At 34.7% G+C, this 24,233-nt stretch overlaps 1 protein-coding gene across 1 annotated transcript in view; it reads left to right on the forward strand.

Annotated features, from left to right (window-relative positions):
* The window catches only part of LOC150104922 (SIN3-HDAC complex-associated factor), a 157,553-nt gene that overhangs the window by 38,065 nt on the left and 95,255 nt on the right, over window positions 1–24,233 (forward strand). The window contains exon 3 of the mRNA XM_090395421.1: window positions 3,157–3,402. Coding sequence (XP_090251547.1) covers window positions 3,175–3,402 — 228 coding nt within the window. The 5' untranslated portion in view covers window positions 3,157–3,174. The remainder of the gene's footprint in view (window positions 1–3,156; window positions 3,403–24,233) is intronic.

A 24,233-nucleotide genomic window follows, 5' to 3' on the forward strand; every position in this document is an offset into this window, starting at 1 on the left:
AAGATCTGGGAGACTATTATTGTGGTTATCCAACCCATAGAGAATGCCATGTAAGGACGTTAGTTCTGTTGTCAGTTACAATTTAAATAGTTTTCCTTAGTTACATAGTGCTTTGTACCTATCACCGTTATAATTGTCTCTGGTTCTGGTATGACATATCGTGTACAACATTATGAATCAATGACACCTAAGCCTTTCTGTATGTAGAAAGTCTTAGGTGTCATTTATGATTCATATATAAGTAGAGGTAAAAGTCTGCAGGATTCCCTAACTAAACACAGTAACTGCTGTAACATTTGGCAGTAATAAAAACAGTGAAAATAGATGGATACTGAACACATCAGGTTGCATCTTGAATAGAAATGGAAACCGGTAAACATTTCAGCTGTTAAGCTGTTCCCAATTTTTAGTTGAGATGGCAAATTGAATATGAAAATAGACAATAGAATAAGTAAAACTGATATTGTAAGGACTCATCTGATGAAATTTATATGAAATAGAGAAATTATTTGAGAACTAAGTTAAAAGTAAAACAGTGGATTAGACTAGAGGACACAAATATGAGAAAACTTAGGGTGAACAGATCAGTAATAGAATCATATTAAAATGAAGATATTAAGAAGGAACTTGACAGTTTCATTCAGGAATGTATGAGCAGAGCTGATCTCAGGTGGTATTGTCACAATTGAAAAGGAAAGGCCACAAAACAGGTGTTTGGAGCCATGCTCTGAAAAAGACTTAGGGAAAAAAACCAAGAACTAGGTGGGTGGAAGCATTTAGAAGACTGAAGTATAAGGGCTGACAGCTTTAGCGTACTTACAGATAACGGGCTAATTTGGAGGAAATTGTCAAAAGGAGTTGGTAATACAGGTGGTCCCCGGGTTACAGACGACCCGACTTACGGCGTTCCATACTTACAAATGGCTCCCAAGGCTCCAAATAAGAATAATTAATCATTTTAATATTAATTCAGGAACTAGTTTCTTTCGCGCAATGTAAATAAACCCACACTTCGGCACATTATTAAAGCAGCTCTTCCCGTTATTTGGAAGTCAAATTTAAGGACCTGGGTCACACTTGCCATGTTTGAAGATTGATTCTTGAACTGTTTCATTTCTGCTGTGGAACGTTATTGTTCAAAAAAGAAAATTCCCTTTAAAATTCTGCTTGTGCTGGACATTTAACATCTTTAGATGACCTTCACCATAATGTATAGGTCGTATTTTTACCACTGAACACTACATCGTTACTACAGCTAATGGACCAGGGAGTCATTTACCAGATCAGTAATAGAATCATATTAAAATGAAGATATTAAGAAGGAACTTGACAGTTTCATTCAGGAATGTATGAGCAGAGCTGATCTCAGGTGGTATTGTCACAATTGAAAAGGAAAGGCCACAAAACAGGTGTTTGGAGCCATGCTCTGAAAAAGACTTAGGGAAAAAAACCAAGAACTAGGTGGGTGGAAGCATTTAGAAGACTGAAGTATAAGGGCTGACAGCTTTAGCGTACTTACAGATAACGGGCTAATTTGGAGGAAATTGTCAAAAGGAGTTGGTAATACAGGTGGTCCCCGGGTTACAGACGACCCGACTTACGGCGTTCCATACTTACAAATGGCTCCCAAGGCTCCAAATAAGAATAATTAATCATTTTAATATTAATTCAGGAACTAGTTTCTTTCGCGCAATGTAAATAAACCCACACTTCGGCACATTATTAAAGCAGCTCTTCCCGTTATTTGGAAGTCAAATTTAAGGACCTGGGTCACACTTGCCATGTTTGAAGATTGATTCTTGAACTGTTTCATTTCTGCTGTGGAACGTTATTGTTCAAAAAAGAAAATTCCCTTTAAAATTCTGCTTGTGCTGGACATTTAACATCTTTAGATGACCTTCACCATAATGTATAGGTCGTATTTTTACCACTGAACACTACATCGTTACTACAGCTAATGGACCAGGGAGTCATTTCTGCATTTAAGGGTTATTACTTACAGCATACATTCCTGCAAGCATTCAGGGCTAAGGCAGACGATGTGATGACCTTGAGAGAGAGAGTTCTGAAAGAATTATATCATCCATTATGCCATCCCAAACATTGCAATGATTCTTTGGAGGAAGTGAAGCAATTAAAACATGGAACAAATTATGCCCTAAATTCTGTGATGATTTTCGTGGCTTCACAGAAGAATCGCTGAAGCCAGAAAAGCTGTGGTGGATAGTGGCAATGCACTTCAATTGGACATCAATGAAAATTATGTCATTGACTTACTAGAGTCCCATTCACAAGAATTAACCAATTGAACACCTTATAGAGATAGAGAAGCATCTGATAGGAACACAAAGAATCAGAAGATCCAGAGCCAAGGAAGTTTACAACAAAAGAACTAGCTGAAGCCTTTCATCTCATTGAAGCAGGATTTGCTAAGCTTGAGAAGCAAGACCCAGACATTCAGCAGTTTACAAAGGTTTACCATGCAGTTAGTGAAAACATCAACTGCTATGCCATTTATGATGAAAAAAAGAAAAAGGCTGTGCAAATAACCCTAGATACCTTTTTTTCAAGAAACCGACTTCAGTGGTAAGCTCCCCTCTTCCAGAAACAGAATCAAATCCTGATTTTCTAGCACCACCCATCGTCATCATCTTCTGATTAATGTTAGCCTACCTTCTTGCCTCAGAAATGTCCCTTCCAGTAAGTAAGACATTGATGCAACCGTTAATATTCTTTTTTGAAATTTCTCCTATCTAAACTTTTTGTATGTTTTTATGTTCTGTTTGTTTGAATTAAAAGAGAGAGCACAATAGTTTCTGCAACTTATTATTATTACAATATTACACTGTATTATTATTGCCACATGGCATATGAGCCATTATAGTATTGTTATTATTATTACCGCATACGCCACTGTTCATCAGGGATCTAAGTTATGTACGGATCTGACTTTAAAGACGTTCTCAGGAACGTATCTTGTTCATAACCCAGGGACTGCCTTTAATGTAGATTTTGCATGTACTATCTAGTATACTAATATACTCCTTCAGGGGACATCTCAATAATTTGATCATGTAAAATAACTTTTTGCTATCTTTTAGAGGATGCTGTAATGTTGATTTTTGTGACTTCTAATTATGTTTAACTGTATTTTAGGTTTGGTAAACAGTTGTCATGTTTAGCTTCCACAAACCAAAAATATATCGTTCAGTAAATGGGTGCTGCATATGCAAAGCTAAATCATCTAGCTCAAGATTCACTGATAGCAAGAAATATGAACCAGAATTTGAAAGGTGCTTCCGTATTACTGAAAAACGATCTGGCGAAATTTGCAATGCTTGTGTATTATTGGTAAAAAGATGGAAGAAACTTCCTCCTGGCACAAACAGAGACTGGCATCATGTAAGTATGTGATTTTAAATATAAAAGTTATTGCTTTCACAAACTCTACGAGGTTTCTGGCTATACTAGTACTATGCATTTTTCCTTCTTAGTGTTTTTTTCATAGTTTATTTTAAAATCAAATCTGAATGGCCTAATCCTTTAAAGCATTTTCTTCTCTTTGATTTTTTTTAATTAATTTTTAGACCAAAAGAAATGAAACTGTTACCAAATTTCAAGATTTAAAGCCCTTCATTTGAGCTTTGTGAATTGTGGTTTAATAAAATAAATTTAACTGCTATGAAATGTGTTAGTCTAATGAATTAAAAATCTGTTTAGAGAATTAAAGACTGCATATATTATATATACTATAGATTTTAGTAGTATTTCCAAACATGTAGCATTCCCAAGTTTTTATCTGAAAGACTAACCAGATATTTGAATTTTTTTTTTTTTTTTAACTGCTGTAATTTTAGCCCACAACCTGTCATGACATCTATAGACGTCCAGCTAAATCTGGATAAATTCTGTAACACCTATTGAATAACATGGATAAGAAGTGCAATTTCGTCTCACTGTTTCATCCACCTCGGCCGGTAACGAGGTTAACATATTAACACGTTTGCTGCCAACTACAAGTATACTCGTGGCTGGGCTTCACAAACCAACTACGAATATACTCGTATGTCGATTACTGCCGGCTTCGAGATTATTCGTACTGACCTTGAAGGAGTGAAAGCGCTTGGCGTGTGGTAACAAACTACACCCGAGGAACGTGGCAGCGAATGTGTTAATAGATACACTAAAATTGTGGAAACCTTTTGGAAAAAGTGTATTTCTTAGGTTTGATGGCTCATAACACCACTTTTTTTTTTTTTTTTTTGGAGTAATACCATAAAATTATATATCAATGGAAAGATAATTTAATCTAGAATGTAATGCAATAACTTTTATGAAGCATTATTTATTAGAACAGGCAGTTATAAAGAAGAAAAGCGAAACACAGAAAAAATGAGATATACAGAAATTCTCACAATGTGAGTTAATACTTAGTTGGGTAACCTTTAGCGTTAATTACCGCCTTACAATGCCTTCCCATGGAGTGAACCAAGATTCAATTATTGCTTCTGTTAATTGGGTTGCTTCTGACTAACAAGTTTCTTTAGTCGGCTCCATAGATTTTCGATTAGATTAAGGTCTGGGCTATTTCCAGGCCATTCCAGCAGTGGAATATGATTATCCTGAAACCACCTTTTGCACAACAGCAACATGACATGGAACTGAATCCTGTTGAAATATAAATGCTTCATTATCTTGGAAAAGATCACGTGCCGAAGGCTTCAGTTTGGGCTCAAGTATTTCATTTATGTATTTTGGGGCATTTATATTCCCATTAATCACGCAAATTCTGCCCACACCTTGATGTCATTCAACCCCAGATCATAACACTAAGTGGTTGTTTCACGGTAGATGTAATGCAATCAGGATGCAAATCTTCTCCGATTCTTCTCCTTAACGTATTTTATGCAATCACTACCAAATAGGGAGATTTTGGTCTCATCACCCCAAATAACACTGTCCCCATTGTTCCGCCATCCAGTTAACATGGGTTTTAGCCCAGTTTAATCTTTTCAACCTTTGTTTGAGAGATAAAAATGGCTTTTTTTCATGGAATTCTAGCATTTAGACGAAATTCCTGCAATCTGCCCCAAACAGTCCTTGCACTAAAAAACTTCACATTGTATTGCACCATTTCATCTTGTATACATCCAGATGATTTTCTTCTGTCACGTAGGCACAGTCTCTCAATTCTTCTATCATCACTTGCTGTTGTGCACCTTCTCCTGCCTTTACCAGTCTGGTTTTGTAGTGACTGAGTCTCTTTATACCTCTTCAAAAATTTAGAAATGCCACTTTTGGTTAAGTTTCCATCAATTTTTCTTCTAATTTCTTCATAACCTTGTTCACTTAATAATACTATTTTACATCGCTTTCTGGGTGACCAGTCAACTCTTTGATTGGTCACCCATTTCTTTAATTTTATTACGTTTTACAAGCTCACTAAATGAAAGAACACAAAAAAAAAAAAAAAAAAAACCCACTTGATAGCAATTACATAACACACTGACAAATGTCCTCCTCTCAGCTCCAATACATGACATCAATAGTCAAATCCTACTGTAACCTTATTGGCTCATTGCTAAAACAAGATTAAACCTGATTGACTCTCTAAACACTTATGCACATTGACTACATTCAAATGAAGGAAAGCTACTTCGTATCAACCTAAGCAAGTTGTGCTTCTTTTTTCTGATTATTTGGCTATAACCTTTTCATAGAATACAGATAATTGAACAAACTTTGTTGCATTACATTCTTGATTAAATTATCTTTCCATTGATATATAATTTTATGGTATTACACCAAAAAAAAAATGGTGTTATGAGCCATCAAGCCTCAAAAATACACTTTTTCCAAAAGGTTTCCACAATTTTGGCCACTAGTGTAGCTAAAATTTGAATGCTGTAATTGACAGTATTACATATCTTACTGCTCACCAGTGAATTTTTGAGAATCATTAAAGCATCATACCTGATATGTTATTCAAAATCATTATTTTTTTTTTAATTTTAATTTTGCACACTTGAAGACTGCTATTACTAAATGTTTTCACTAATAGCACAAAGTTTGGCTCAAGTTGTAATTTGTCATTTAAGTATGAAATTCTCTTGTTACTAAATAGCTTAAGGAAATTACAACATACAATAGAATATACATTAAAATAAATTTTAATACACTTCCAGTATTTCGGCAACATCACGTTGCCATTATCACAGGAACTTAAATACAAGACACGTGCATGCAAGCACAACACACAATAAATGAGGAACAAAGCAGGAAGCTATTCTTTCTCCTAAAAGTCCTGATGGTGCCCCCTGGCAGGCAATGTTGGTATTTTTGGCCGATCGGGCTGAAAGTCTTCTGGTGTAGGTTTCCCAAATTTGGGGCAGTATCTTCTCATGCAACCAAATTTGTTTAGGTTTGGATTGTTTCTTAGGGCTGAGGCTGATTCCATGAATAGCCTTTCGTATTTGAATTTACTACAGTGTATTATCGTGGCTTTCTTCCACCTTATTCTATGGCAGGAATCCAGTGCATGGTCTCCAAGACTGGAGTGGCTGTATTGGTGAAACTGGATGTAGTCCTTGTGTTCTGAAATTCTGATATTAGTTGTCCTGCCTGTTTGGCCAAATTAGGACAGCTTACAGCTGCAAGGGACTTGGTATACACCAAGTAGGTCGGGGGGGGGAGGTTGGTCTTTAGTGGAGCGGATAAGGGATGTCAAGTTTTTATAAGGTCTGTAACAAGAAGTTGTCATGTTTTTTTAGGATTTTTGTAATTTTTTCCGAGGTGCCTTCGATATAGGGAATGGTGATGGATCTAGAGTAATCCTTGTTGCGGGGGGGGGGGGGGTTGTGATTTATTGATTTCAATATGTTTTGGATTTTTTGGGCGGGTAGCCATTGGCTAAGAAAGTGTTGAGAATGTGGTTTAGTTCTGTGGTTAGGGCATTGTCGTTTGAACAGATAAGTGTAGTGTCTTAATGACTCCATATTGTTGTGTGTGTGGGGGGAGTTGTTGGTGAATCTATCTGCCTGTATGGGTGGGTTTTCTACAAACTGAGAAAACCAAGGTTCCATCAGGCTGGAGGGTCACTAGTGTGTCTAAGAAAGGGCTGCGCTTATCTGTTCAAATGACAATGCCCTAACCACAGAACTAAACCACATTCTCAACACTTTCTTAGCCAATGGCTACCCTCCCAAAAAAAATCCAAAACACATTGAAACCAATAAACCACAATCCCCCCTCCCCCTCACAACAAGGATTACTCTAAATCCATCACCATTCTCTATCCGAGGCACCTCGGAAAAAAATTACAAAAATCCTAAAAAAAACGACTTAACTTTTTGTTACAGATCTTATAAAAAATTGGCATCCCTTATCCGCTCCGCTAAAGACCCACCCCCCACCCCAGACCTACCTGGTATATACCAAGTCCCTTGCAGCTGTGAGCTGTCCTACTTTGGCCAAACAGGCAGGACAGCTAATATCAGAATTTCAGAACACAAGGACTACATTTAGTTTCACCAATACATCCACTCTCGTCTTGCAGACCATGCGCTGGATTCCCGCCATAGAATATGGTGGAAGAAAGCCACGATAATACACTGTAGTAAATTCAAATATGAAAGGCTATTTTTGGAATCAGCCTCAGTCCTAAGAAACAATCCAAACCTAAACAAATTTGGTTGCATGAGAAGATACTGCCCCAAATTTGGGAAACCTACATCAGAAGACCTTCAGCCCCAATCGGCCAAGAATACCAACATTGCCTGCTAGGGGCACCATCAGGACTTTTAGGAGAAAAGCTTCCTTCCTCATATACTGTTCGTTGTGCTGGCGTGCACGTGTCTTGTATTTAAGTTCCTGTGATAATGGCAACGTGATGTTGCCGAAATATTGGAAGTGTATTAAAAATTATTTTAATGTATATTCTATTGTATCTTGTAATTTCCTTAAGCTATTTAGTAAGAATATATAACCAACGTCTAAGCCTTTCCAAAAGAAATTTTCTTGACTAAATTATTAACAAAATAGAATAGCAAAAGAATATTCTTAACTTTTGTTCTCTTTTAATTAGATCATGCGCTCTTTATTTTCTACTTTTAATTAAAGATTTAAAAAAAAAAAATGAAATGCCGTGGATCATCTTCAGTGTTTTTTCATGGTCCATGTATTAGAGCTAACTTATTGAGTCCAAATCTCTCAGTAGTTGAAAATTAATGAAACATTAAATTTTTATGCAGCTTTTCATTAATTCATGCCAGGCATGTAGTTTGCATCTAGCAGAGTCTTGACCACATTACATACCCCTTCCCCCATTAGATGGGCACCTTTTTGTGTTCATCAATATATGATATACTCTAGTTTAAAGTTTTTTCATTTGAATTTTTGTTTAAAACTAATATTTATTAAATGTCTTTATTGTATAGGAAATATCTCAAAAGTAATTTTTCTTATTTTGAGTTCATAATATTTGCTTTTAAAAATATACACATAAATGTTTTTTTCTATGACAAGGCAAAAATATATATGAATATCTAATGATATTTCTATTTTATGACTATATTATCGTAATTTATCTACAGAAATGTCAAAAGAAAACGAAGGCAATCATTGCAATCAATATTCCCCCTCCCAATATCTATGAATATAGAATTGCACATGCTAGTACAGCGGTGTTTAAGAGTCAAAGCTGTATAACTGAGAGGAGACCTCCACATAGCCTTTAAAGGAATGCAGAGGACCAACCATGGTTTCTGACCTAATGTCCAATCCTCACCTTCTCGTGGTGCACCCTGTTGGGTATCTACCTGGATACCGAACGAACGAGGATGGGCTGGCAATTTGGGATTTAGCCGACAAAATTGTATTCTTATTGGCTTAAACCATTATACAAATGATGATACAACATGACAAAATTTTATGCCGGCTGGGGCATTCCCCGGTTAAACAAGGTCCCTGTTGTTTTTGTCAGGGAACCAGGGTGAACAGTGAAAAGTCAGCTACCAGAACAAATCTCAAAGCACACCCCAACTGAATATCACCAGAGTTAAAGATCGGTACTATCAACATAAGAAGCCTGAATGGCAAAGAAATGAAGCTAGCTGAGGAATTATATAAGTACCAGATCGACATAATAGGGGTGACTGAAACAAAAAAGACAAAAACTGGTGAGATCTATCTGAGCAATAAATACAAGATGTTATATTCAGGCAATGACAATAATGGAAAAGGAGTAGCCATAGTATTCAACACAAAATACGAGGCTAATCTTCTTGAATGGCAGGCAGTCTCAAGTAGAGTGATGTGGGCAACTATCAGAATGGGGAATTGGACAATGAGACTTATTTGTGCCTATGGTCCCATAGAAGGTTCTACTAAGTGGAAGAATTTTTTGATGCTTTAGAGAAAGCAACTGATACAATTAAAAAGGAAAAGTTGGTCGTTGTTGGGGATCTAAATAGCAGAGTAGGAAATGATTGTCAGACATTCAAAAATATTTTGTGAAAATTTGGAGAAAAGAGCAAAGCTAATAATAATGGCAAATACTTGTTGGATTTCTGCTCAAGATATAAACTGGTTATTACTAACACCATATTCCAACATAAAAATGTGCACTAATTCACATAGAGAAAAGAGACAAGGAATAAGAAAAGTCTCATTGACTATGTTATTGTTGATAGTGATGTTTTCCATTGGTGCAGGACACCAAAGTGTACAGAGGATTTGAAATTGGAAGTGATCAATATTTAGTCTTGAGCAGGATAAAATTGAATTTCATATTGAAAAGAATAACATGTAAAAAAGTTTTAAAGTGAATAAAAGTTGAGCAGCTCTCAGATGTGAACTGTAGACTAAACTGCACGAAGATTATTGAAGAAAAGATGAAAGAGTTTGAGAACAGGAACCAAACCTTGGAAATTCAGTGGCAAGCCTTGAAAAAAACCCTTATTGATTCAGCTAGAGAGGCATGTGCTGAGGTTGTCTGCAAGGATAGAAAAATCAGAACTCCATGGTGGACACAGGAAGTTAAAGAGGCAGTGAAGGAAAAGAAGAAAGCATATCAAAAGTTCCTGGCAAAGAAGTCAACTTGTGCTCTTAGAGAATATAGAAACAAATGTAAGAAAGCAAAACACTGTGTAAACTAGCTGAACAAAAGTCATCGGAGAAATTTGGCAAGAACATAGAAAATAAATATCAAGACGGGAGAAAAATATTCTGGAGGTTGTTGAAGAATCTTGAAAATGGAGAAAAGAGTGCTGTAAAAGAAATTAGAGATGATAAAGGTGACATGAAAAGGGGAGAAAAATATATCCTTGGAGTAATTACTTCGGAAAATTTCTAAATGAAACAAGCAGTGATAGCACAGTGTTAAAAAAAACACTCTCAACTTCTCAATCGGCATACAGGCAGACATACATATCCATACTTGAAGTAGAAAAAGCCATCAAAGGCTTAAAATGTGGAAAGGCAGCAGGAGTAGATGATATTCGACCAGAAATGTGCTGAAGTATGGTGGTATAAACGTCTTACAGTGGCTGCACTGCATAGTTCAGAAAGCCTGGACAGAGGGACAAATTCCTGATGATTGGAGTAGAGCTCTATTAGTACCCATATATAAAAAAGGAAATAAAACTGAATGTGAGAATTACAGAGGTATTTCTCTACTAAGTGTTCCTGGCAAGATCTATGCAAGCATACTTGAGAAACGGTTGAGAAGAATTATGGAAGAAAAGCTTGGTGAAGAACAAGCTGGATTCTGGCCAAATAGAGGCTGTCAGGATCAGATCTTCACTTTACGACAGATAGTTGAGAAAGCATGGGAATATAACAAAGATCTGTATTTAAGTTTTGTCGATCTGGAAAATGGATATGACAAGGTGCCAAGAGAGAAGCTATTCAATACGCTACAGTTATATGGTGTAAATGGGGCATTATATCATGCAATTCTTAGTCTTTATTTGAGTTGTAAATCAGCAGTTAGAATTGAAGGAAGTACAGGAAGATGGTTTAATGTTAAATCTGGTGTGAGACAAGGATGTACATTATCTCCTCTGTTATTCATTATCTATATGGATCACATTATGAAGGAAAGTGGTATTAAACATGATATCAAAATTGGAGATGTTAATGTCAGCTCTTTGCTTTATGCGGATGATGTTATGCTTCTAAATAAATCCGCTACAAGCTTGCAAGATTTTCTGACTAAATTTAATAACCATTGTAATAGGTATGGTATGAAGGTCAGCAATAAAAAGACAAAGACAATGAAAATAGGTAGAATCGTTGAAAATGTCAACTGTGTTGTGAACAGAGAACCTGTGGAACAAGTAAAACATTTCAGCTACTTAGGCACAATTTTTACTGAAGATGGTAAATTAAATATGGAAATGGACAACAGAATCAACAAAGCTGGTATGGCAGGAAGTCAATTGAATAAATTCATATGGAATAAGAGAGAAATTAGTTGGAACACTAAATTAGCTGTATACAAGACAATGTTCAAACCAGTTTTAACTTATGGATCTGAGAGCTGGGTCAGAAGTAAAACACTTGACCAAAGACTAGAGACTGAAGATATTAGAGTCCTGAGAAAGATTAGAGAGGGTGAACAGATTTCATCAATATCATATTAAAAACGAGGATAATAGGAAAGAACTTGACATTGTCAGCATTCAGGAATGCATTAGCAGAGCTTATCTCAGGTGGTATGGTCACTTAAACAGAATGGGCGAGGAAAGATTAGCAAAACAAGTGTTCTCTGCCAGGTTGGCAGGAAAACGACCCAGAGGAAGACCAAGAAAAGGAGATTGATACGGTACAAAGTGCCTTAGAGGATAGAAATATAAGATCTGATAATATTGGAGTCTTGAAAAGTAACAGACTGATTTGGAGGAAAATTATAGATAGGAAGTTAGTATTGATATAAATTTTTCATGTAGTACTATCATATCCTGTCTACCCCTTGAGGGTACAAATCAGGAATTTGATGATGATGACGTGCTAGTACAACAAATCACTGACCTATGTTTTTTACTTATATTTTCTACAGCTTTTTTAAATTTAATAAAACATTGCTTTGAGAATTGTTGCATCTATATTCAAATTATTAATCAGTTTACTGAACTTGTAATTGATATTTATGCTGGTGCTGAATATTACTGTTTAAGAAATGGATAGCTTCCATTCTTATTTCCCTCCAGTTCAGTTAATAAAAATAAAACATTATATAGGAAAAGCACCATTCTTCCTTATATAATAATCGGATACGTTGTCTTTTTTATTTCATTTGCAGAAGAAAATTCAAAATCAATTTATATGACAGTTTCCTGATAAGTAGCTCAAGGGGAACAGGATACCATGACTGTACTACATAATGAAGTGTACATTATTACTAACTCCTATCAACAATCTTCCTCTAAATTATTTTTACTTTTCAGCACTTCATTATAGTCAAATCTAATATTTCAGTGTTCTAAGGCACTTCAAATTTCAGTCCTAGATCTTGGTCTACCTCTGTATCATTTTTCTACCATCTTGGCAGCAAACATTTATTTTGCTAACCTTTCCTCTTCCAATCTGAATGCTCATTCCTGAATGATACTAATGTTAAGTTCCTTACTAATATTTTCATGTTTAACATGAATCTGCCACCGATGCTACCAAATTCTCATAGATAAGAGTTTTTTTTTTCAACTGTCATATCTATGTTCTCCAGTCATTTGATCAAGTGCTTTATTCTCAGATTCATGACTTAAACACTGTCTTATATGTTATTAGTTTTGTGTTTTGGCTAATTCCCTCTCTATTTCATATAAATTTATTCAACTGGCTCCTCATGATTCCTACTTTGCTTATTTTGTTACCTATTTCCATGTTTGTCACCTTCATAAGTATGCCTAAATAGTTGAAATATTTTATTTGTTGTATAGGTTCTCCATTGAAAATAGAGCTGAAGTTTTCTATGTTCCTTCCAGTTTTCATAGTTTTTGATCTTTTTATTGCTGATTTTTATGTCAATTGTTATTCAATTTAGTTAGAGAATCTTGTACTGAATGTGCTGAGTATATCATTAAAGCAAAGAGCAATCTCTGATTCTATCAAATTTAATGCCAGTTGCTTTCATGCAGTGATATATTATATGGATTTAAGTGTTCATGGAACAAAAAGGTGTAGAAAACCTTCACCTTTTTTTAAGATCTAGGGTATCTTAAAACTGAAATTTTTATTTTGTCCTGCATTTTTTTTTTTTTTCATAGAAAGAACACTTCATCTGCATAAAGCAACCTGCATTGCAGGTAAAATATATGCAATGATAGTTTGTCCCCTGCCCAGTGTAAATGTATTAACGTACTTTTTTTTTTAATATTGAAACATGGTTTTAATACTCTAGTCCAGGGGTAGGCAGCCTTTTTGGTGAAGAGCCATTTTTAAAATTATATCTGTTAAAAAAAATTTAGAGAGCTGCACGCAGTGATGAGTAACCAGTGGTCCCGTTGGGCTGCATGTGGCCCTCTCAGGTTTTTTGTGCGGTCCACGGTGTTTGTTTTGTATGGCAGAATTAGTATATTTTAATTAAAAATCTATTTTCTAAATGTTGATATTTACATTGTGGATTTATTTGTGCAGGTTAAAAAATTAAAATATACCTAAATAATGGAAAATAAATTAATACTTTCTTATCAAAGAAAAAGAAAATATTCTTTATGTGGATCGAACCGAGTATTTGATTTACTATTTAATTGCTCACCACTGCTTTAAATTTAGAAACTACATTAAAAAATATTATAATTAAATTATTTATTCAGGTTTTTTTACAGTAACACGTTGTCAAATTTGTAAAACACAGGGGTGGCATGTGACACGAAATTATAATATTTTTAAATATTAAATAATAAAACAAAGATTTCCCGCTCCTTACAAAAACATATATAAAATCCAATAACATACCTATTTCTTTAATTTTTTAAATTTAAAATATCTTCTTAGTGCGATTTTTGCTGTTGAACTTCTTGGGATAGTTTCTCAATATACTGCGAATAAGCCGTAATTTTCATTTTCAAACATGACGAAAGACTCGCGTTGTTTAGTTGGTTTCTCATCCTACTTATAGCATTCTCATCATCATGCGTATCAAGGATTTAGGCCTAGCATGGCATGTTCTGACCTTAGACGTCATCATTGAATCGTTTAAGAGGACGTCCTGGTTTTCTTTTTCCTAATAGCTTGTACTTTAAGGCTTGTTTTGGTAATCTTTCTAAAATATAGCAATCTCAATTTACTTAAATAAAATTCATATTAAAAAATATTTGCCCACAGAAATATGTCGATCCGAAAATTTAAAAAAGTTTAAATGAGTATGTTTATAACTGAATGTAAGTATCCAGTAAACAATTCCACATGTGAAATACAATCTGATCTTGCTTTTTAAGATCTTCTATTGACCATTTGTGTTGTATTGCAAGGGTAGAATTTTTGTCTTTCCAACTCCTCCAGGTCAGCTTCAAGATTTCTAAATTTTGAATTCCACAAATCCTTGGTTTTCAGGTCCTCTAACTCAAGTTGAAATGCAGTTTCAATTCCAGCAAAAGGTGAAAAATTTAATTCGGCAGGATTAATTTCAAGTGGTCGCAATAAAAATGACATAGTTGCCTTGTTCTTTCTAAACTCCTCAAATCTCTCCTTAAATTCAGATTGCATATTTACCACAATTTCTTTGAAAAAGGTTAAATTTATGTTTTTCAGCTTTTTCTTGTTGATATTTCTTCAACGTAGGAAAATGTAGTAATGTGCCATTCTCTAAGTCTGCCGCAAACAGATATAATTTTGTGCAAACCAAATCACTTCTAAAAGCAAAACTTCTGTATTTCCCTTTCCCTATAGTTTCTTATTTAGTGCATTTAAATGGGAATTCATATCCACCATAAAGTAGAATTTTTGTAACCAATGGGTATCCTCTAACTGTGCATATTCAAGGTCTTTTTGTCTTAGAAACAACTTAACCTCTCCATGGCAGGTGGCATATCGCATCAGCACTGCACCTCTGGAAAGCCATCATATTCTGTTATGCAAAAGATCGGAATATTCGTAATTGATTTCTTTAAGAAGTTCACAAAATTGCTAATCATGTAGCGATCTTGCCATTATTTTGTTAACAATTTCTACAACCACTACTGTTATCTCTTTTGGAAAAGTTTGTGCACAGAGTATCTCTTGATGGATTATGCAGTGAAAGGAAAACACGTCATGCAAAATTTGTTTTTTAAATAAAGAAACAAAACCTTTTTTTGTATCTTTCATGCTCGGCACCCCATTGGTCGCAATAGATATTATTTTGTTAATATTAATACCCTTACTTTTCAAGCAAGTGGTAACAGCAGATTCAATGTCTTCTCCACGAGTTTGTCCTGTAAGTGGCAGTATATCGAGTAATTCTTCTTGAGGTCCCTGAGAGTTTATGTATCTACAAATAAGTACAATCTGTGCAATGTCATCCACATCGCATGATTCATCACAGGCAATGGAGAATCCTGATGTTGAATTTAGATCTGTAACCTGCTGATTTGTTATATCTTCTGCCATTTGTATCGTTCTCCCTTACAATCTTAGCAGATAATGGCATGTCTTTTATTTTTGTAATTATTTCCGCTTTGTTTTTAAAATCGCAAAAGAGAAATTCGGACATTTCAATAAAACATTCTTTCACATATTTGCCGTCTGTAAAAGGTTTTCCTCGTTTAACAACTTCCTGAGCGGCCACAAAACTAGCAATAGTTGTATTTCTTGATGCTTTTATCCATTTGGAAAATGAACATTTAGTTAGGTTTACTTTGCATTGCAGCTCTTCTGCTGCCTTTTTTCTTTCATCTCCCAGTGGATATGCTTTTCAAATGTATCGTGTATCCTGCTGTATTTGCTACAAATGCGTAGGTTTCAGTCCATTCACTTTTAAACTCCTGATTTTCTTGTTCTATCTTTCTCTTCTTTGCTGACATTTTAAATGCTATAAAAATATTTTTATTTTTGTTAATATTTAATTTAATGTTACAATATTCACGTTACCTAACACGATCACCAGTAAATGAAAGCACTGCAACGTCCACTACAAAACTTTTAACTTATTTTAACAAAGTGAGCAGATTTACAGACCACACCTGCACTATATGCGAAGACAATGGGTGCGTTCAGACAGGCAAGCACTACTGTAGCACTACATATGCTAGCCTAGCGTGACGTATTTGGTTTAATAAATTAAAACAACATAAAATATAACTTAAGTAATTTTAATAGGCATGAATAATTAAATTAGTAATTATAGTATTACAGTAATTAGTAATTACTGTAATACTATAATTACAGTAATGCACTGCAGCAAGTTCAAGTATGAAAGACTATTAATGGAATCAGCCTCAGCTCTTAGGAACATGCCAAACCTTAACAAATTTGGATGCATGAGACTGCCCCAAATTTGGGAAACATATATCAGAACTTCAGCCCAAAGGCCAAGAACACCCACCTAATATAGCCTGCCAGGAGACACCATCAGGATTTTAGGAAAATGGTAGCTTCCTCGCTTCATTTCTCATTTGCTGTTATGTAGTATTTGCGTGCACATGTCTTTATCTTAAGTTCCCATGAAGATGGCAATGTGATGTTGCCGAAATATCGGAAAGTATATATTAAAGTTAATTTAATTTATATATCTAGTGTACGTTGTCAATTCCTTAAGTATTTAGTTATCATGTTTAACCAGCGTATAAGCCTTTCTACAAGAATTGTATTATATGATGATGTAAATCATACTGTTAAAAAAAATTAAGTGTGAACATGTGATGCACATAACAGGCAAAGGGTTAGTGTTCTTTATGAAAAAAAATTGCCTTCAAGTTGGCAAAAAAAAAAAAAAAAATGTGGGGACAAAAAAAAAAATTTGAGTTTTGAGATATTCTAGATCAGGGGTTCTTCACCCTTTTTTTGTGCCATGGACCCCTTTGGCAGTCTGAAGCCTATAGACCCTTCCTCAGAATAATGTTTTTCAATGCATAAAATAGGATTACAAAAGAAACCAGTTATATTTAAATAGTTACCAAAATATTAAATAAATTTGTGATACAGTAATATACATGTGCTTTTTTTTTTATATTAAAGTCTTGAATATTCAACTGTGCAGAATGGCTTTACACACGCCAACCACCCCTACCCCCATATCACATTGGACATCTAGCAGATTTCAGTTTTTTTTTTTTTTTGTTTTGATGGTTACAAGTGTAAATTCTAGATTTGCAAAGATATTTTGCTCCAAAAAAAAAGTAATTAAAGCTTCTGTAGTTCACTTTACAAGATGAGGATAAACTTCTCAAGAATTGCAAATTTTCCAAGGTTTTTTATTATTATTATTGTTATTTTAACTCCACTTGTAAGTTTGTCTACGTTCATAAAGAAAATGGTAAACTTCATTTAGAGGTTGGTGGGAAAAAAATGATATAAATTTGTTTCGTATATAAGTTCATAGACCCCATAGAACAGTCACTGTTCTAGATAGTGGCTGTAAAGCAATTTTAGTTCCCATTCTTCTATTTTCATTCCTTCAGCCTAGACAATAGACAGTCTTTGGAAAATGAAGGAAACAGCAATTTTTTTTTGTCATATCATTTAACATATTTAGTATGTCTACTTATCAACACTTTTTTTTTTACCTGAGTGGCATGAAGTAAGTAAATTAGTGGTGATTTTTAATTTAAGTATTAATGTAAAATTAGAATAAAACATTTTTTCACTTGTAGCTTAGCTATGTAGGCAATGTAATTTCATGTCTGTAGGGTTTGCAAAGAACAGGTGATCTCAATTTGAGTGCTTATAGAATTTGTTTTATATTAACATTTTACTTAGTACCCACCACTTAAATGTAATTTATTTTCCCAAAACATACGACTTAGTGAATTTTAATAGCAATTCGAGCAGTGGTAAACACAATCATTTATGCTGAAATCAGTTGATGAAATAACTTTTGATGCTCAAGCAGTTGCAACAACTCCAAAGCTCTGAAGCAGAATAATGGCAGGCAGGAACATTATTCTCATCAACTGAGACATGACTGTAATGTATTTTCTTGTGTTGTCAATTTTCTGTGCTTTCAAAAATCTTTCTTTAAGCAGCTTGCCTTCATGTTCAATGTCTTCACTGAATAAATACAAAAAAGAATTTTGTACCAGCAACACTGCTGTGTGCAGTTGATAGTAAGTAGTTTGCAGTACCCATCTTCTGAACGTAATGGTGTTTTCCCAGCACATGATCTCTTGTCATGTATTGCAGCAGAAAAGTTCCACCGTGTGAATAAACCAAAAATCATCTTTGTGGGTAACCAGGTTAATAAAGTTGCTGTACTGAGCAGATGAACATCACTAAAATAACATTTTCGAAGTGAGGAAACATTTTTCTTTCATATGGTTTTTATCAAACTCTGAAAAGTACGAACTACATCTCTGCAGTTCAAAAAGTCAGACAGATAAGTGCTTCAGATTTTAAAGAGTCATTTTGTTTGAAATACATCACAAATGGATGCAGTGTTGCTGTTGCAGTTACCCATTGAAATGAATACTTAATCTTGCATCACAAAGATGTAGTTTTCTGAAAATTTCCTTAAAACACTCAGAAGACCTGCACTCATCACCTTCAAGAGCAAGCCATTCCACTCGTTCATCCATGAAAAAAATATAGCTCAGATCTTTCTCGGCTGCATTCATTCTCAACTTACATGGATGTCCTCTCCCCACTTTCCATAAATGAACAATTCATCTACTGGTATCTGAAAACTTGCATGAATCACTCACCCAGTTGGAGGCATAATGGTCCACTCTTTAAAAAAAAATTCTTAGATACCACTACTGGCTGTGGTGTTATTGCATTGCAAATCTCTTCCATCAAGATATCAAGATAAAAATAGTTGTCCTTGAGTAATTTTATAATTTAATTTTCCCTTGTCTTGCATGCTCTGTCCTTTCTCTTCTCCATATCCCTTTGAAATAATCTATAATGATAGTCCTTGTATCCATAAGACTTATCTGTGTATGCAGTTCACTGCCCTTTTCAGACAGTTCTTGTCTGTAGCAACACCAAATTGTGTATTTTGTTCTGTTAATCTCTATCTCGCACTAAACAATTTTAAACTCATTGTCTGTATTACTTGCCTTGGGAAATTACTACTCTGGATTTAATTCTCCTGCAATCATTAGTGGTGTTAGATTTCATTGCCTGGTGTGATACCATCTTCCTTTTTATTGGAGGCCTAAAGTGACTTGAAAAAGTTCTATGTTTGGTCTCTAGAGACTTAGACCTAGTAAACAATAAATAAAAAATACAAAAAATATATATATAAAATCAATAAAAATAGAAAAAAAAATCCTTAACCACACCCATAGTACAAATGTACTATTGGCTTATAGAAGCCTTTCATAGGTGAGAGCTACATTTCAAGGGAAAAAAAATATATCCTCTCTTAATAAACTGAACCCGTAACATTTTGTTCCTGTGACAATATCATTCTTTAGCAGCTAGGGCTCACTGATTTTTTTTTAAATTTTGCTACATCTACCAATGCCAAGAATCCCTTGCCTTCATTCCTGATTCTTCTGGCATTGTTATATACACATGCCAGGCTGATGAGCTGAATCTTGAATCTTCCCCCACCCTATTTCTAGAATTTACACTTTTCTACCTTGACAAAACTGATCTTACATTTCCTGTGGTCATCCTTAGCCAACTAGTGATCACTCTCTCTCTGTTTTTCGTGACACAATTTCTACCATCGATTTAATGCATACGTTACACTTTCTTGCAACCACCCAGACAGCTAATTTTTCTGACAAGTCACATTCACTCTTCCATCAAATAGCAATTTCCCCAAGCATCTGACACCAGAATTTCAAGTGCAATTCATCTTGCAAGTATAAATCCTTTTGACTATGAAAGTAACCCCGTATATGTCCACATACTGCACACCATTTCTCCTGCATAGCACTTATTGGCTCATTTGCAATTGTAGTCCTCATCTCATACCATGCTGCATAATGCAGTTGTCCCTAAGTAGCTCAAGGAATTCACTTTCCTTATTGACACATGATTTCCTTCTTGTCACTCATCAGTAGTATCTGCTTAAACACTTAAGAAACATCTCCCTCAACATACATTTTTTGACTTGTAGCAACCCCCCCCCCTTCTGAATGTCTTCATGCTTATCCTCACACTAATGGTCTCAAATCTATTATCATTACTGCTTTAAGTTCCACATGGAGGAACTTGTAAGAGAACCTATCTTACAAAATCATCAGCAAACACATCATCCACAATTAACCACATCTCACTGACACCATTGATTTGCTGACTGGTTAACTATATTAAGGCCACAAATTCTGCACCTGTATTCCTAATACACTATGTATTGGTGTATAAGTTTCCCCTGGTTCCTCATTTCTTCCCACACTTCCTTACCCTATTATTTAAATCTTTTGACTGTTATTCCCATTGAGGCCATCCTTATTGTTTCATCTCTTATCTCACATTTCTAATCCTTGGAATCTTACACTCACAGTATCCCTGTCTGTTTTTTTGCCCTGACTGGCCACACCCTCTCTCTCTCCCCCTCTTTCCATCAATAATTTACCAGCTTTACACTGCTCTCTCACAGATCACTTGCAATAATCAGCTCTTTCTTATTTTTAAATTTAACCCATAAATACACATACTTGAGTTTTCTCTTCCTGCATATTCTAGCTACCATTGTATTCATAATCACTGCTTGTCTCCTCAGTCCCATACTGTCGTACCTTGGCAACATTCAATTCTCCTTTTCACATGCTTCCACTTCTCTATCTCTGGCAACACTAGCAAATCCTTCACTAACTCATTCATGCTTCCTTGCAAATTGTTTATTCCTACCAGCAGAATCAACTATTCTGCACTTCCTCTCCTTGCCACAGCCTCAGTCATTTTTCCTATCATTGCTCCTCTCAGACTTCTTTCAGCACCTGCTCCATTTTCATCACTTTCACCAGTCTCAATACAGCATTACACTAATTTTCACAGCAGTCATTCATATATCACTGCACCTTCCTTATTACACCTCCATCTACCAGTCTCTTCTCTAAATGTCCTATCTCACTTTGCATATTATTATTAGTATTTTATATGTTACACTATATATGAAAGGTCACATCACCTATAATCAGATTAGTACCATGTGTGGGCAAGAGGATAAAATGAAAGGAAGAATCTGTTTTTGACCAGCTGAAGGTTGTATTCTTTGGGGAAGGCAGAGTGAGAACAGCCATTCCAAAGAACATTAGTAGATGGAATGAAAGAGTATTCAGTGAAATTGATTCGGTGAGTTTCAAGATGGACTGTAAAAGGGTGTTAGTTAGCAATGGCTTTTGTACTAATGATTTTGAGGAAAGTGGAGGAATATTAGCAGCCAATTCAGCAGAGCACTGTATGAAAATATCTATAGAAGAGGCACAAAGCAGAAACTGTGCGTGAGAGAGAGAGAGGGGGGGGATTAAAGTAGGCATGTGAAAGAGGGACCATTAAATGGAATAAAATAGAATCAAGCAATCTTTGAAGATCAACATGTATCAATTCATTCTTCAGCCTTAAGTTTTTTCTGATATCTTCACTCATGTTTATATCTTTCATATAAGCTTTGTTCATCTACCATTTCACTGTCTTTCACATCATCTTTCTTCACTATCAGGTGAGCACTCATTCTTGTTGCATTCCCACTACTCTCTCCCTCGGTCGTTGCCCATCAGCTCTGCACTTGAGTCATAGTTCATATATGCTCCTTCCATCCACATTAAAATCCATAACTTAGCCACATAATCCAAGTATACTTGTAATAACATGCCTTTCACATCACAAAATTAAAATCAAAATTTAATTAATAGACAACCACCATCTTGTTTTCAGTGTCAGTTAGTATACATTTCTTAGTCTTTAAAAAAGCTGAAAGAAGCACACATACACTACAAATATTACAAGCACAGATTTTCAGTAACTCACACATAAACAAATTAAAAAAAAAAAACCACACATAATTAACCAAAAAACTTACCTGAAACTTCAGCATTCTTGTTCAAGTCTTTATGAAATGTCTTTTCTTCATACAGTCATTTAGGTTTATATATGAATAGTGTCTCATAAGTGGATAATAAGAATCTTAAAATGACTCCAATAGTGAATCCACATATGAAGACCAAATTTTCATAAGAGGATGTCAGTTAATTTTTAAATGTAATGTGTAACAAGAAATGACATCCATTCTAATATAAACTCATTAATATAACTTGCCATAAGAAATACAAAGGAATACAATGCACATGTTTCACCAAAACTGACACTTAATACCTAAAAGAATAATTTAGGTTACTGGTTTATTGTTAGTAAGGAAGTAAAGGACAGGCAGCAAAGCTAAGTGGACTATACTGCCATCTTACCTTCCAATATTCTCATAAGAATCATGAGACTATTTTTCACTATTATTGAAGAAATCTGGGGAATTACTCCAAACATTGAGAATTAGTATTGTCTTCATTTATTTACAGAGTAAGCTGAAAGTCACTTGACAGTTAATTGTATCTATTAATGCAAGATAAAATAAAAAAAAATCAATTTAATAACAAAATAAAAAATTAACAGTTAAACTACTAGCAAAATCATTTAAAAATCAATTAATACATAGATATATTATTCCAACCATTTTTAATAGATGTTCAGTATTGGTCCTGTAATGCATTTAACTATCAAGTGACTTTCGCCTCACTCTATATTTTTATAATCTTTGATTTTTTTTTTTTTCCCACTTTAGCAGCACAGGTAACCCTCGTATAACGTAGTACTTATACAACGCGGTTTCGATATAACGCGGTTTACAATTTCTAGTAACCCCCCTTTTTTTTCCATATTTTTCACCGCGGGACTTAAAAATCAAATTTTATCTTTGTTAAATTTGTGTCTGCCCGTGTTGCGCAAGTAGTTATAAGTATCGAATTTAGTTTTATTGTATCACTGAATAAGGTACTATACAGAGGCTTTTGCAGTCTGTGTCATTCTCAACAAATAGTGCAATTAGAGATAGCTGGAATAAAAACAGCGCTAACTAATAAATCACGTGTCCCCTCTCACAGAAACTATGCTGTATAGACTTAAACAAAACCATATGTTGCACCGAAACATGGTATCTAACTAAAAGCTCTTGTCCAATTTTTCAATTATGAAATAAGTGTTTTTTTTATTGCATTTGAAATTCTCAATTTCATTATGACAGATCACAAAGGCTAACTTAACATAAAAGACTACCAAGAATTGAAACATTTCATATAATGAATGTGTGAGTTTGCCTGCCACCTCAAACACAGACAAGAAGCCATAAAATTCAACCAAGGGTTGAAACGTTTGTGTAAGTTGAGCCAGTCAGTAATCAGAAGTTCCAAGGGAACGATAATGACACCCTGTTGTGGTTGTTATGAGAGTTTCAGATATTATGAAATTCGATTGAAGAGAATTAGCATTTCAACTCAACACTTGTCAGTTGCTTTTGTCTTTGGGTCGCTTGATCTTTTGTTAATACAAAACCAATCATATGCACGTCTTTAAAGCTTCTGTCTTGTGGAAAACAAAATTCAGCTTGTACATATTGTAACAATTAAAAACAATTTGAATAATTTATAAGTGTATAAAAGGATATCACCTGTAAATCGTTGATGTGCCAGCAAAATTCTCGGACGTGCCACCTCTGGCACAAGTGCCATAGGTTCGCCATCTAGGGTTTACTGTATAAAGTGTTTATTGTTGAAAATAGTCAGTTTTCTGCCAGGAAAGCGCATTTAAAATTATAAGTGTGTTATTCTCAAGCAGAGCAGTTTATTTTCTGATGAGTTACATATGTAATGCTCTTTTTTGAATGTAAAAGTTTATTTTATTGTAATGGCCACTAAAACTGCAACGAAATGGAAAAAACTAACATTGAAGAGGAAATTAATTTCTCTCAAAGAAAAAATTAAAATCTTGGATCGGTTGAAAATTGGAGAAAAACCAGGAGTTGCTGCAAGGACTGTGAATTTAAATGAATCAACAATTCTAACAATCAAACAAAATGAACTTAAGATCCGAGAAAGTGTTATTGCTGGGTCAACGGTAAGTGCAAAGCAAGTTGCTCGTATTTGCGATATTCTAAT

This window comes from Typopeltis vanoorti, chromosome 7, assembly GCF_054136105.1.
Source record: "Typopeltis vanoorti isolate ZY-2024b chromosome 7, IOZ_Tvanoo_1.0, whole genome shotgun sequence".
Classification (NCBI taxonomy): Eukaryota; Metazoa; Arthropoda; class Arachnida; order Uropygi; family Thelyphonidae; genus Typopeltis; species Typopeltis vanoorti.